Source organism: Schistocerca americana, chromosome 7 (assembly GCF_021461395.2).
Source record: "Schistocerca americana isolate TAMUIC-IGC-003095 chromosome 7, iqSchAmer2.1, whole genome shotgun sequence".
In the NCBI taxonomy this organism is placed as follows: domain Eukaryota; kingdom Metazoa; phylum Arthropoda; class Insecta; order Orthoptera; family Acrididae; genus Schistocerca; species Schistocerca americana.
In genome coordinates this window covers 211,650,155-211,666,525 of record NC_060125.1, presented here as the reverse complement: position 1 = coordinate 211,666,525, position 16,371 = coordinate 211,650,155, and the positions used below count along the sequence as shown (strand labels likewise).

Below are 16,371 nucleotides of genomic sequence, written 5' to 3'. Positions count from 1 at the left end.
TATTAGTCCCCTAGAACTTAGAACTAGTTAAACCTAACTAACCTAAGGACATCACAAACATCCATGCCCGAGGCAGGATTCGAACCTGCGACCGCAGCGGTCTTGCGGTTCCAGACTGCAGCGCCTTTAACCGCACGGCCACTTCGGCCGGCGCAGGCATGAAGAATGAAAGCATCGTTATTGACAATACTAAAATTGAATATGCAGATCATGAATCATCTACGATAGACGTAGATGTTCTGTTTATTCTTGGCGACATCCCACACCAGTGCCGCTCTTTGTTTGAATGTTCAAAACACTCTTAAATACAGTAGAGCGAGATGCGCACGTCGACGACGTCCGTAGCGCGGCATGGACCAGTGGCTCAGTTCAATGCAGCTGCATTTGCAACAGCACGAGCCAGACAGACAACGCGATGAAACTAAATGTAGAAACAAAGAGTGACACTGGAGTGGATGTCGCAAAAAAATAAACTGAAAGCAGCTGCTTCTGCGTCTATCCTCGATGATCCATGTGTATTTGTAGTCTGTAATTATAATTTTAGTACTGTTGATAAAGATGTCTTCAGCAATGGTGACGGTTGGTTAACGGTTACCGTTGTAAGAGCTGATTCTAACGCACGGCAGCATCAGGTGCTGCTGTTGGGTTAGAGAGCTTTGATTCTCGTGACGTGATGGCTTATAGCACTTATCATTGGTGAGATAGCTAATAAAGATTTTGGCAAGTGTTATTGCTATTCTGATCAGATCTTAAATCTCCTTTCAAGTAGCAAACGTAGAGCAGAGGGCGTTGAAGGTGATTCCATTGGGTTTATGGCCATGGATATTGTCAAAGATGAACTGCAGTTTGTGACTGTACTGTTTATTATCATCAATAAACGTGACCTCGAACTCATGATTTAAAAAATAGATTCTACAGAGAGAACCTCGCCATTTATCTTAAGCGATTAATGGAAACAGTGGAAAAGTTTAAACTTGATGACCTGACGCTGATTGAGCCGCCATCATCCCGAATCTAGTGTCTTATACTGTGACACCCCTTTCGTTAGTACATTCCGAAACCCATAACTAAAACAAATATACCTACTGTAGCCGAGGTAGTTTACCGTCCACAGTTACAGTCTATCGCCGTTGTGCCCACTTCGAGATTAAGAAACCCGGATGATATCTTGCTGACGTCTAGGAAGAGAAATATCTTAATATTATAGCAGAAGGCAGAAAGCTTTCACTGTTCGGGAGTGCAGATCACTTTTCTTACTGGTGTTGCACTTGTGAACATCTCCATTAGTTTGAATCTCAAATATTTGTCGCAAGCAAATTTTATCTGCGACTAGATCTACACCAAGGTTGTAGTTACTATTATAAATTGCTTAAACAGATGCCAAATTTATTTGTGTGTGAATCCTGCCTATGAATTTTTGCGCTGCAATCATTATGGTTTTTCCAAGGCAGAAGTGAACTCACAGTTGAGCACCACAAGACGTCATTGTCAGAAAATATTCAAAATATTTCAAATGACTGATTCAGATGTCCCAGTTATGAAGATACAAGTAGTTGAACCTAAGCTTTCATGAATACACATATTTATCTAATTAGAAACCTATATTTTGTTTGTACGCTGCATTAAATGGAGGTGAGGCAGTTCTGACAGTACAAAACTGGATGAGGTGTGTTTAAAGGTTAAAATTAGTCTTTTTTATGCAAGACTAGGTAACAATTAAACAAAACGATATTTTACTGTCTTCCCTGGAGATTTTACTTTGCTCAATAAATATTCTTGTATCATTTGGAATATGGGCTGGCTATGACTCCTGATTATAACTAAATGACACGTAACTGACACAGAGGAAGAACAGAAATGAGCCCGTATCGAGCCCAGCCGAACGATCAATACGATTTCTCCCCATGCAGAAGACGCAGCGTTCGTATTTCTATCATTCCAGCATCGAAGAAGAAATACTGCAAATAACAACAAAGATAATGTTTTTGGTGGGAGGTTGAAATACAGCTTCACCTGTGGATCACGGTTACAGTCTTGGTGGATAGTAAAACTGATCCGTTCGACAATGATGTCATTCCAAAGACATAACTGGAGTGCACGTTGAAGCTGTGGTGGAAGGACTTGAAGTCCCATACCACCCTCCGATTGTGGAAGTTCAGGTAGCAGGCGAATGTTAACTAACTTCGAACTACATTACGTATCAACAGTGGTGGTTTACGACGGTCGATACCCATCAAGTGATCGAGTCAACATTAACGCTTCATTAGTGGCCGTAATAGTTCTATCGTTAGCCATGGTCAGAATCGGAGTCCTCAAGGACGGTGAGACGAACAGGGTGTCGGTGCCAGTGCCGGGGAGGCGTTGTACCAGTGATATGTAAGCTAGCGACTCTGTCACGTATGGCTTCTGCTTTGGCATACAGACGCCTTACTTTCTCTCGCATGAACGTCTTGAGAGTGCCCATGTGCGTTTCCTTCTGGAGGGTAGTTACTCTCTTGAGGGGAGGTGCATGCGGACTCCACCGAAGCACCTTATTCTGCAGACGCTGTAAGGTCTGCATCTGGGAGGCATTAATGGTAGCCCACACAGTGGAGTCATAGGTGAGGGAGGGGTGGACAACCATCCATTACAGCTGCAGCTGGGTGTCGAGGTTCAGTTTTCCGCTGGTGAACATTGGGTACAACGCTTTTATCAGCTTGAATCCATTTTGGGTTACATGTTTTGTATGCCGATGGAAGAGCAGTTTTTTATCCATCTGGACACCTAGGTATTTGGTATCAGAGGACCATGGGACCTGGACACCTGCAATAGCGATGGTGTGGCGGAAGATGGGGCGCCGTTTAGTGGACTGCTGTAGTTTTCGCGGCATTGAGGGTAATCATGTTGGAACGACACCAGGTCACTGTCGCGTCCACCTGCCTCTGCAGGCGAGCAATGAGCTGGTCTGTGTTGCAGGCAGTGTTACAGAGCACCATATCATCGGTATGAGAATATCATTAACATAAATGTTAAAATGGATGGGAGACAGCATAGAGCCCTGAGGGGTACCCATCGACATGTGACGTAAGCTGGAGTGTTGACCTTGCTGAATAACCAAGAAATCCATGATCTTCACATAGATGTCGGGGACGGTCGTCTACGTCAGCGTTTTACACACAAAATTGTCCTGATAGATCTTGTCATACGTGTTTTGCAGGTCCAGGTAAATCACTGGCGTCGACATGGTGGAGTTAAAGCAGTTGCTGACATGTCCTGTGACTCTAAGGATTTGAAGTTCAGCCGACAGGTGGGAAGCGAATCCAAACTGTTCCGGATGGATTATCCCAGCCGCCGCCAGACTGGGAAATGCGGTGGAGGACCAATGATTCTAGAACTTTGGCCATTGTATTCAGAAGGCAAATGGGCCTGTTGCTAGTAGGGAATGTCGGATCCTTCGAGGGCTTGTGGATGGCAATCATTTTTCCCTGCTTTCACTGTGGGGGAAGAAGGCCAGTTGTGAGACAGCGGGTAAGGATGCTGCTAAATAAGACCAACGGCTTGCGTGGGCGTCGGCGGAGGTGTTTATTTAAGATGCCATCCAAACCTAAAGCCGACTGCCCACGCTTCCACCGGAGGATCCATTGGATTTCCGCTGGGGACGTAAGGTGAGGGGTAGTCAGAGTGGTATCTGTCTTAAAGCGGCAACGGCCGCTAGAAAATCGCGTTCATTTTGGAGTTCATCAGGTGTGAGGTCCTGGATGAGCAATCGGTTCTGGGCCTCAAACACATCGGCCAAAGTTCCTACAACACGGAGGGCATCAAAAGTTAAGCCATCCACTGTGTGGATGGGATGCTTGGTCTTCACTGCAGAGCACCGCAGGGCTCGGACAAAAGCCGATTCGGATTTATGTTGTAGGAGAAAGGCGGACATCTTGAGCTCTCACTGTTCTGTTTTCCAGTCGGCGAGCAGGTGGTAGAATTCACTTTGAAGAAGCTTCATGCGATGCTTATTGCGAGGATCACGAAATTGCTTCCACCTCCTGCAGCAGCGGTTCTTATGGATTTTGAGTTTGCACACGAAGGGACGCAAGTCATCGAGTGGGGTTAAAGTCCTTGGGACAACGGAAGTAGAGGCCACCTTCACCTTTTGGATTTTTGTTTTGTGGTAATCAATAGCACTAACCACATTGGCAGGCGTTATTGGGTAGAGATGTTGTCCAGTAGTGTTGTTAACTATCCCGGAAAATTTGTCCCAATCCGTGAGGGTCAAGGTTGAACGGACAGCTAAAGACAGAGCGTCGTCGGTAAGGTGCCGGAGCATCGGGTCGTGGTCAGAGGCCAGACCGTGGAGTGCTCCAACGAAAATTGCATCACAATGTTCTTCAAAATGGCCACATCCATTACGTCGACGCTCACTTTCAGACAAACGTAAGCCGACTGTGGACCCATTTGTTTTGTAACATACTTATAAGAGGTGTTCAAAAAGAAACAAGCCAGAGTCAGGAATGCGCAAACCAGTGACAGGAAGGTAATATCATGGCGTGTGTAACGAGGTGTGGTTCCGACCAGAGCGTGTAAGTTCACAGCCCGTCGTTAGAGGGCACACATGCACGTCACGTGATTATACAGAGCTAGCAACAGCATGCATCAATCGTTGCACGCTGCCAGTCGCGTTGCAAACAGTGACACAGAGGCGTCAAAAGAAGAGCAAAGAGGTGTTGTTCGTTTTCTGAAAGCGGACTTGTTCACACCATCATGAAGGAACACGCGCAAAGTGTGTGCCCAATGAGTGCCCCAAAGTCTTCAACCACACCACGAAGCATGTCAAATGGCCCACTGTCTTCCTCATCCGCAGCGCCATGGTCAGGAAGGGAATGTGTTTCTGGCACGAGTGGTGGTTGGAGATGAAGTTATGGTGTCATCAGTTCGAACCTGAATCAAAACGACGAAGTCTATAGTAGAAGCATCCAGGGTCACCACCATCAGAAAAAGCGAAGGCCATCCACACAATAAAACTTATGCTGACGTTCTTCTTCGACCGAGATGGCTCCCTTCTGATCCTCTTCTTGCAGCACGGGACAACTGTGAATTCCCAGAATTACTCGCAAACCTTGAGCACCCTTCGTCAAGCGATCAAATCAAAACGACCAGCCAATCTCACCGGTGGGGCCATTCTGCACCACGACAATGCAAAACCTCATACGGTCAACACAGTCACGACAATCTTGCAGAAATTCAAATTGAAGGTTTGTAACAACAACAACGCTGTACTATTGTACATATAACATTTTTCTTCTGATTTTCGATAAATTAGTGTAATCGATATTCTGATTTCATTTCTTTTCTTTTCATGTCATTGTGTTAAGAAAACTGTAAACAAATTTCGATGTGAATATTAATGTTTATGTCAAATGCCAAACAATATTGTAACCGAATTGAAATGTAAGAAACGTTGAATCTGTTGTAAGATGTTAAAGTTATAATTGTGCGTCTGGTCCATACATAGGCAATGTATTGGGATATGTAGAATGCAAAACCTCTGGTGAATACCCTGTCTGTAGGGAGCGTTAAAAGTTGGATGGCAGGCGAGCACGGGAAAATGTACACGGGCGCGCTGCACGGCATAACGGGCTCAGCAGCAGCAGTCGGAGTTGGGCATTGGTCTGAGCCACACGTTCGGGATCAAAGAGGCTCTCTTGGAAGATGTAGTTTCATTGAGCCTCGGATGTGCCGTCCCGACGCCTATACAGCATGGCAATATTCCATAGGCACTAAACGGAAAAGTATTGCGACGCTAAGAAGAAGCAAAGTGCCGATACATCAAGAGCCATTGCTGTGATTGTATGTGTGCTCTGTGCCTCGCCATCTCACCGCCTGCCGACCGCCGCAGCGATACGAACAGGTTGAAACTTTTAGTACTGTATTCGTGTGGACCAGTGTTATTTTTGTTCCATACTGTTCAATAACAACTTAAATTTTACCAGAACTGCCCTATCATTTAATTATCCTCACAACTAACCTAGGCAGGGTCCTTTCCACATGTTGTGCAATCCGAGTGTCCCGAAATGAAGAATTAAAGTTTATGTTAATAATAATTACCTGCAGGCCTAGCTATGTTAGAATGATGTTTAAAGAACTTTGTTGTTAATTAATATATAGGTAAATAACAAAGGTCTGACAAAGTTGGAAGATAATTTTGAAATTGAATTAGTAATGAAGTTTCATTATTTTGAGGCAGAACTAATGGTAGTTAAATGAGCAGGAAATAAGACAAAAAGAGTAGTAACTCATATATTGGAAATCTTGAGTACTTAATGATTTCAATAATGACAATTTTCAATACAGTGATCATAATAGTTTCAGGGTCCCCCCCCCCCCCTTTTCTTTTCTATTTATTTGAGTTCTGTAGTGTACTGAACTGATTTGACCAGCAAAGTTAAAGTCAATATAAAACCAAAATTTATCAGTGTTTTACCTTTTTAAAAATTGACATTGTATGTGTGTTTCGAAAGTGCAATTTCTAGGGTAACCTATACCCGATTTTAAGCAGATCAATAGACAGTACGAAGTTTGTAGTAAACATTATAGTGTTTTGTTGTGTATTTATGGCTTGTCCATGTTAGTACAGAAAGTGAAATTATTAGTTCAGTAGATTTTCTGGTTCTAAAATTTACCATATTATGCAGTGTTATTACGTGTTGTTTTCTATGAACGTAAGTCAACTTGTACAGGGAAGAAACTCAGTTGATGCCTAATTATGCTGGCGACCGTATTATTAACAATTTGGTAGCATCTGCTGTGTTGTTTCTTGTCCGTCCTAACGTGTGGTTGCACTCCGGAATTGCTTGATGTATCATTATTATTACTGAGTGGGTGTAAGTCTGATTTGTCTCCATTCAGGTACACGCGGTCAAAATCTATACAAAAATCCTTTCTCTTAAGGTGAAGCCCGTCAACTTACCATAGTACAGGCTCTAAAGAGTATCGTGTGCATTAGCGCAGTGTTACAGGTTCTCGGCCACTCTCCATACAGTCCAGACCTGTGATTACGCAATTTTTTGTCCCCTTAAGAAGTCTCTGAGGTGAAAACGATTCACCTCTGACGACGACAACCAGCTGTAGGTGCGGAACTGGTTAACATCGCAGCCCTGGGAATTTTATGAGACAGACATTCACCGCCTAGTGTCACGGTGGGACAAGTGTCGCAATAGCCAGGGTCAATACTCCTAACATACAGGTACTGGTTTCTGTAATTGTGCCTCCGGCTTGTTTCTTTTTGAAATCCCCTTATATTAATGAAATTAAATAAAGCATCCCTTATCTTTGCAGTGTACTGACACTCTAACGAGTGCACTTATATGAAGTTTCAGTAACCCCCACTGAGAAAATTTTTCCATTCCTTTATTAAATAAACAGTTAAGGCAAAAGGGAAACTGCTATGCTATAGCAATACACAGCGTGCCTTACTGCAGGCACGTCAGTCGTCGCTTCATAGCGGGAAACTGTTTCTTCATATACACTGATAAGCCAAAACATTATGGTCACTCCCCATCGCGACGCTGGATGATGCAGGGTGGCTTTGCGGGCACGTGGAGGGGTAACAAAAGTACGTAAGCGGAGCAGACACGGAGGGGGGATCACCCTAGTGAAGATATCAGTGGGAATGGGGAAATCAATTGGGGTAAGCGACTTTGACAAAGGGCAGATTATTATTACACAGAGCCTCTGAACGAGTAATTCGAAAACGTCTAAGCTGGTCGAATGTCCATGTGCTACTGTAGTGAGCATCTAGGGAAAGAAGTGGAAGGACAGTGAAACTACCACTAGGCGCTAAACGATTGGTAATCAACGACCCTTCACAGAATGTGGGGTTCGGAGGCTTGTCTGCTCTATGAAGTATGATAGATTGTCATCTGTGTCATCTCTACCGAAAGAGCACAATGCTGGTGCACGCACAAGCGTTTCGGGGCACATCTTTCACCGTACATTGTTGAACATGGAGCTCCACAGCAGACATGTTGACCCACCTGCATCGTCAATTACGATCGGAGTAGGTACGCGACCATTGGTACTCCACCGTCAATCAATGGAAACGTGTCGGCTCTTCTGGTGAATCAGATTTTTGCTACACTACGTCGGTGGTCGTCTCCACAAACGTCGTCATCGAGGTAAACGGTGGCTCGAAAGTGAAGCGCGCCACCGATATAGGCTGGTGGGAGCAGTATTAAGCTATGGGAGATATTCTCCTGTGATTTCATGTGATCATTTGTACATATCGATGACATGATAACAGTTGCGAAGCCCCTGTATCTCTTCATGCTTGATGTCTTCCTGACGGCGATATCATATTTCAGAAGTATAATTGTCCTTGTTTCGGAGCCATAACCGTGCTACACTGGTTCGAGGAGCATTATAGCGAACTCACGTTGATGTCTAGGCGACCAAGGTCGTCTGATGTAAATCCTGTAGAACCCACCTGAGTCGCTCTTGGGAACCTTGACCGCATACGCAATTCAGCTGCCCGTTACTTATAAGAATTAACTGTCGGATCCCAGATACGAAGAATTAGTGATATATTTCGTTCCAAACGCGGACCAATAAGCTATTGAGCAGGTGATCATAATGTTTTGACTCATCAGTGTACATGGTTTTCGGAAATTCCACTCACAAGTAAGAGGGTGCATATTTTGAATAGGAACCCATGTCCGGAAACGTACCGTTTCCTTTATACATGCTTTTATTGCAGATGTTTGAACATCCAATTCTGCTTGAGGAACTGAATTAGCCGCGATGTAGTATATTTAGTAGCCAACAATTCGGAAGAGAACGTAAGGAAACATCAATTTATCATTGAAGCACATTGGTTTGTATGAACACCTAAACATTACGTGTCTACGTTCAGTACGTACAGAACAGTACTGATGCATTACAACAGCGGCTCCATGTGGTGACCATCAACGTTGTTACAGACATTGTACCTACGAAGTACTTTCTGGTACTCTCCCTCCAACCCCCCCTTTGTCTCTTCAATTACTATTGCAGCTACCAGAACTTGTGTTAGCAGATCTTCCTGTGTCGCTATACGAGTCTTGTAACTTAAACCTCGTCTACTGCCTCACAAGAAGTAGGCCATACGAGTTAAATCCGGCCACGGCGGTTGGACCACCGCGGTCCCTCCATCTTTCATCATATCGTCTGTTGAGATGTCTCCAAACTGCACATGGAAAGTGAGGTGGTGCATTATCTTGTTAAAACCACATTTCCTGACGGACATTCAGTGGCACAGCTTCCAAGAACGAGTCCAATATGTTTTGTAGGAAGATCAAGCACCAGTTAGCTTGTGTGGAAGGAGGTATGGTCAGACCACATTACCGCCCAGAATACCTGCCATCACGTTACTACCTAACCGGTGCTGAAATCCCTGAAAGTGCGTGGCTCGAGGGTTTTCGTCTGCCACAACGTGGCAGTTTCACGATTTCAGAACACAGTTCCTAGTGAACTTACATTCAACTCTGAACAAAAGTCGACGTGGAAACAGGGGTGTGTCGATGCAGCGGTGCAAGAACCAAGTACAGTAGACAAGGAGTCGTAGAAAACCTGTGAGACCCATACGGTGTACCCTTTGTAAGTGGTACGCATGTAACTGTTGCTCATACAGAACGTCCCAGACGGTACTGTGACTAACACCCATTGCACACGAAATTATTCGAAAACACGTTGCCGGCGTCTCTCCAACGCCATGCAACGTATCTTCTTCAAACATGGGCGTGGGACGTTGCCGTGCAGCACTACAGTCCTGCCTCCTCACGGTGAAGGTGGGTGTTTCTCGGAGCCGCTGCGTAACTAAGGCAAAAGATTTTTTCGATGGCGTGATACAACCGACTAGCAGCTCTATCGCTCCCTCTAGCTTCGCCGTACGCTAGCAGCATGTATGTTTTTTGCGAAAACACGTACCTAACCACGTTTATTGTATCGGAGATGCACATGCACTTGCACTGAATACATCTGGCAGCAAGACAGACGTCCGACCTAGTACAGGTCATCCTGTCTACCCTAATGCATACCAGGACAAGCAGCTCTCAGTATTCTCTCTTAACAAATATGAATGTGATACACATCTGCAATGAAACCGTCGTAGAACGGAAACGAGACGTTTTCGGACACGTGTTCCTGATCAAAATACTATGTATTCACTCCCCTCTATAAGTCTTAGAAATTTGTTACGGGAATTTCCGAACACTCTGTAGACAACATATTTATTTCTACTATGCGTGTGGTACTAATTTTATATAAACACTTCTTCTTCTTCTTCTTCTTCATCTTGGCCTTTGTCCCGTATCTTCGTGGGTTCACCATGCTACTTTTCCGATTTGACGACGTTGGCAGTACAGGGTGGCCGGATGCCCTTCCTGTCATCACCTCTTTTCGCCAACCACGCCATCCAACACACCCCCATCTGTGGAGAGAATTTGTGTACCACAGCTGTCTGCCTTTAGTGTTATCCTATGTGAAGGTGTCCGAACGTTTTCTTAGGGGATACGTGGGTACCAGCTCGGTATTAACCTAGTCGGATGTGGGAAACGGCCTAAAAGCCACATAGAGAATGGCCGGCACACCAGATGTCGGCATTAATCCGTCAGGTGGATTGTATCCGGGGACGGTGAGCCTCCCCGAATTCCGCATGCAGGGTGCTACCGTGCGCGGCTTTCCAGGAGTGTCAAATTTCATATGTATACGACGAAGGCTCATTATCGCGACCGAATAATTTTTATACTATGTTGACTCGATATGATTACCACACTGTATGTAGGCTACTCATACAGTAATTTCGCCAAATGTCTCTTGGGCGCTGAACGCATGTTTTGTTCGTAGGCGTAACCCATCCACTATATGTCAGTAACGCATATGTTAGCTGCTCATTTTAACTGCTTCGTACCAGAACGTCGGCTGCAGGTAATCCTTGGGCGGGGCATCATAGTGCCTTTTTAGTAGAAGAGAAGTATGTTCTGACTCGGTAGTAATTGTCTGTGAGTGGTATTGTGAACTGTTATGGACAATTTTTATTTGGGTTTATATCGTGCAGAGTGAGAATTAAAAGAAACAGGGTGTTAGAGGTTGTACACCACATTGAATTACCGTCTTCATCACGTGAATTACATGAAGAGCAAAGACTCACTGCAAACACTATCTTCGGTTTGATCAAGAAACTTAAAGATGCCACTATGACTGAAATCCTGGAGAATATAGAACTGGTGCAAATGCCTTACGAGGACATTACTAATGCCGAAAATATGTATGAGCCTTTTACTCATGATGTACTTTCGAATATGTCAAGAGGGTAACTGAAGCAAAAAACAAAGGCTGGCCGTTGAAAACAATTATGCATCACTTCAGAACGGACAAGAATTATCTACGTCGTTATTAGAGATACTATGAACAACAAGGAACAAAACGTGTGAAACTCAAGGTTACATCGGAGTAATTTTGGTCTCTATTTCAAAAGGTAAGGACTAATGCTTGGCTGTGAATTATCCTCATATAAGGCGGTGGGCGTGCCCAAATCTAGAGCGCTTGGACTGACTATTTGAAAGCAAGATCTACCTGACTATAGAATGTTAAGACAGTTCACTAGATTGTGAGTCGTAAAGTTACGCAGTTTGTAATGTACTAACATGCTTGAGCGCAAAAAGAGAGAGACAGTTACGTGGTCGAATCTGGTATTGTAATTCACGGACACCATTGTTCGTAATCATTCAGCACCTGAAATTCTAGATATCGACCTTTCTGGATTTAATTATGAAATTCGCAGAGAGCGCACACAATGTAGCATGGATGAACGAGACACGGTTCTCGGGGTGCAGTCAGGTCTGAAACATCACATTCGTACACAATTCATCCAATTATTTCCATGGATGGTTGATTTCTTTCTCCTCTACTCGTTGTCTTCCGTGAAGCAATTCGTACATTTGGTCCTCTTGTGAAAAAGGAAATAATCCGACCTTCGAACGTATACATAACGGCTTCAAAATCAGAGTAGACCAGCATATTGTTGAACAATGGTGGGATAACTGTGTTATTCCAGTGCTGTTGTCTGGGATTTTATTCATTTTCACTCCATCAAGAGAATCTGTTCCTAATTCGAGATAAACACGTATAGGTAACAACCATTCGTCCAGGCACAACGTCCCTTGTTCAGGCTTTGGATGCATAAAGTTTTCCCCAGTGAAAAAACGTTCCCACACCTTTTTATGGGCGAGTTGTACTTGACAGCACTGATACTGAACTTCACAGTCCTAACGCTATCATCAACCATGATGCAAAGGTACATTTTCCAGGTGAATGTAGTGTTTTTGATGCTCGTGACAGTATTGTCTACAATACGGAAAATACAAGTTGCTCAACACCCAAGAGTGCAATCGCATCATTTATCCATTGTGCATACTGTCGCTTACATTTGTGTTCAAGAGATTTCTACTCCAAGACACGCAAGCATGCGTCATAATACGCAAGTATAGTTAAATGAAATAAATAAGTAATAATAATCGTTACGTTTTACCTGTGTTTCCTGTGCTATTACTATTACAGCACTATCTATAAGGCTCTATTACACGTATAATTACTGCTATAGGCAACTAAAATGGTGCAGTAAGGCTCAATTACACGCATAATTACTGCTATAGGCAGCTAAAATGGTGCAGTAAGCACTGATTACATCTGACGTTTTCATCGCAATTAATTTTATTTCAATATCGGTGATACACAGGAGGAATGTATCTTGTCAGAAATGTTACTGTTTTGTTTATACTCAAATCGGTTTCTGATGAATTTCGTTTGTAATTTTGGTACAATATATACGGTAAGTTGTCTCTGCATTTTGGAGAACTTGAGATGGTCATTAGGGACGAAAATTAATTACCTGTTGTACTAAAAAGCTTTGGTGACACGTAAGTGCAATAAAAATATGTAAATACATTCTTGGATCACTGGACAGAAGAAACATATTTTGTTGGAACTCGTGGACAAGATCAGATGATATCTCGACTGCCCCGACTCGCATCCATAAAGAAGGTGTTACACTGTTGCCCTGGCCAGCACAATTTCCAGACCTCTCACCCACTGACAATATCTATCCAGAGTTGGCGACAGCGTGACGTGCCATCATTCGCGAGCCACTTCCAGTGCGTGACACTGCCGTACAGTCAAAATATCATAGACTAACGTACCATTCTGCAATCCAAGCTAACCCAGTTTTATATCCAGCCATGTTATAGCCATTGCTGTAGAGTGTATGCCTTCCTGTTACGTGACAGGATAGTGGAAGTGTGAATAGTATAGCGCCCGTTAATCCAGATAGCGACATCACCTTCAGGAAGACACGTCTGAGTATCGACTAAGCAGAAGCTTCAGAGAAACTAGGTATCATGGAGTACCTTTGCCAGTCAACATAGACGCATTGTCACGCATGTGTAGGTGATCGTTGCAGACACTTTGAAAAACACCTGTGACGCCTCAGCAGTGCTTTGTGTAATGTTTCATTACTGCAGGGCATATATTCGCAGGGATGCTCTATCCTGTTTTTGTTGTAGGTTTAAGCCACACTTGCCAACTCCCCAAACACATCCAATTTTTGAACTATGTTTCAGTAGAAACTGAGAATAATAATGTATTTTCAGATACAATGACACTAATTTAAAACGAAAATACCGCTTGCGGGCGGCATCGGACATCCTCAAATCATGAAATACATCGATGGGCAAAAATACGGGAACACCCGCAACCCAAAACGTTACCAGTTACCTAGCAGACAGTGTCGGAAGTTCCATGCGCCTTTTCGCGGATGATGCTGTAGTATACAGAGAAGTTGCAGCATTAGAAAATTGCAGCGAAATGCAGGAAGATCTGCAGCGTATAGGCACTTTGAGCAGGGAGTGGTAACTGACCGGCAACATAGACAAATGTAATGTATTGCGAATACATAGAAAGAGGCATCCCTCATTGTATGATTATATGATAAGAGAACAAACACTGGTAGCAGTTACTTCTGTAAAATATCTGGGAGTATGCGTACGGAACGATTTGTAGCGCAATGATCATATAAAATTAATTGTTGGTAAGGTGGGTGCCAGGATGAGATTCATTGGGAGAGTCCTTAAAAAATGTAGTACATCAACAAAGGAGTTGGCTGACAAAACACTCGTTCGGCCTATACTTGAGTATTGCTCATCAGTGTGGGATCCGTACCAGGTCGGGTTGACAGAGGATATAGAGAAGATCCAAAGAAGAGCGGCACGTTTCGTCACAGGGTTATTTGGTAAGCTTGATAGCGTTACGGAGGTGTTTAGCAAACTCAAGTGGCAGACTCATCAAGGGAGGCGCTGTGCATCACGGTGTAGCTTGCTGTTCAGGTTTCGAGAGGGTGCGTTTCTGGATGAGGTATCGAATATATTGATTCCCCCCTACTTATATCTCCCGAGGAGATCACGAATGTAAACTTAGAGAGATTCGAGCGGGCACGGAGGCTTTCCGGCAGTCGTTCTTCCCGCAAACCGTACGTGAGTGGAACAGGAAAGGGAGGTAATGACAGTGGGACGTAAAGTGCCCTCCGGCTTGCGGAGTATAAATGTAGATGTAGATGTAGATGTACCATAGCTAATATGGTGTAGGAAGCTCTTTGGCATTCAGAACAGCTTCAACCCGCCCCGTAACGGATAAATAGACATTCTGTATGGCTTTAAATGGAATTTGTACCATTCTTCCAGCAAAATAACCGTAAGTTGAGGTACCGATAATGGGGGTGGGTAGAAATCACGTACCCTTCCCTTGAAAGTAGACCACAAAGACAGTGACAGAGGTGGCCAGGGGAGATGCGACAGTTGATGCTCGTGCTCACAAAACCAGTTCTGAAGGATGAGAGCAAACACCCTAACATGGGTTGGGCCTGATCAGCCAAAATGGCCGTAATGCGACCTGTCAGAGGAACATTGGTGCCAATGGATAATCACTATATTGCTGCCCAGATCATCATCGCAAGCCGTTATGTTTCGCTCTTCGGACGTAAACTCGATCAGAAGTTAGTGAGGAACAAATCTCGTTCGACCAAATAAATTTCTTTCATCGCCCTATAGCTCAGGTTTTATAGACACGGTACCAAGTTTTCCTGTTGTGGATATTTGCGTTAGTGGTGAGTGGTTTTGCAATTGAAACGTGTAAATGGAATAACTTTACTATGATCGGCAAAGTACTGAAAGAGAAAAGAAAAATTTCAATCAAAATCTGATCATACATGGGACGAAAGGATCGTTTCCTGCTGCTGCGGTGGCGACTATATCTTTCTTGTGTATACTTGTCTAAAATTATAATGACTTCTGAGGTGTTGAGGAATAACATATTCATGCTATCGCACCTCGTGGGCCGATTCTGAGGCAATTCACCTAATAAAATACAACTACGAAGCCTACTTTTTTATGGCATTAGCAAAAACCATCAAGCTGTGAGTTCAAGGAATTGTGAAGTAGCGGCAGTGCTGAGCTTACCTTGTTCACGTGGTCCCTGAGGACGTTCGAGTAGACCATGGCCATGGCCTCGAGCGCCATGAAGGTGATGAAGCCGGTGATCCACGGCACCACCAGGCCCGCGTTCTCCTGCCACAGGCATGCGAAAACATCATCGTTACTCTCACACTCCCGTTTCACAATTAGAACGACTTTCTAAACACGACGTAGGTTGTCTACGAGCACTTTTGTAAGCCACCTTAGACTAAAACATTATAAAACACAATCATATTAGACGTTAATAGGGTATGGGACTCCGGAGCACAGGATTGATATATTTATGAATGCTGCAAGACTCAAGTGACGAAATACTAAAGTGCCACGCCACCTTTGTTGGCTAAATCAGGAAACTGTGTAACTGGATTCTTGCAAATTTGTCTGATAGAAATGTAGACATATAGGCCGTGGAGTCGATCTTTCGCATCAGTTGCTATGTTGTACCCATGGTAGCGATAGATCAATAATCCCCCGACTCCGCCTTATTTAAAAAGTTGATTTCAGTTTTTAAGTCCAACTACTTGACGAATGAGTTAACACGTTACGTATCTGACGTAATGCCTATGAAGTCTTCATGGTCTTACGGAAAACCCTAATTATGTTGTTTTTCAGATAATTCATTGAGGGATGATTAATGAAAACGTCAAAATCAAAAATGGTGCCTAAAGAATCCTGGCAGTTGCAACGTGTTCTCATTATCAAACACTATATAATTTGCACTGTGTCATGAGAAAACTAATTTTTCATCCAGCGCGATGCTTATGACGTCATATCTCGTCGACTTTTGCAGTACGATCAGTGCTATTTGCAGATACTGTTTGCTAAACGTGTTGCGAATAGAATT

The 16,371-nt window shown here is 43.8% G+C and overlaps 1 protein-coding gene across 2 annotated transcripts in view; it reads right to left on the bottom strand.

The window, feature by feature from the left end:
- The window catches only part of LOC124622288, a 770,325-nt gene that overhangs the window by 54,432 nt on the left and 699,522 nt on the right, over window positions 1-16,371 (bottom strand). For both annotated transcript variants that reach the window (XM_047147957.1, XM_047147958.1), the window contains exon 5: window positions 15,513-15,620. In XM_047147957.1, the coding sequence (XP_047003913.1) occupies window positions 15,513-15,620 (108 nt within the window). The remainder of the gene's footprint in view (window positions 1-15,512; window positions 15,621-16,371) is intronic.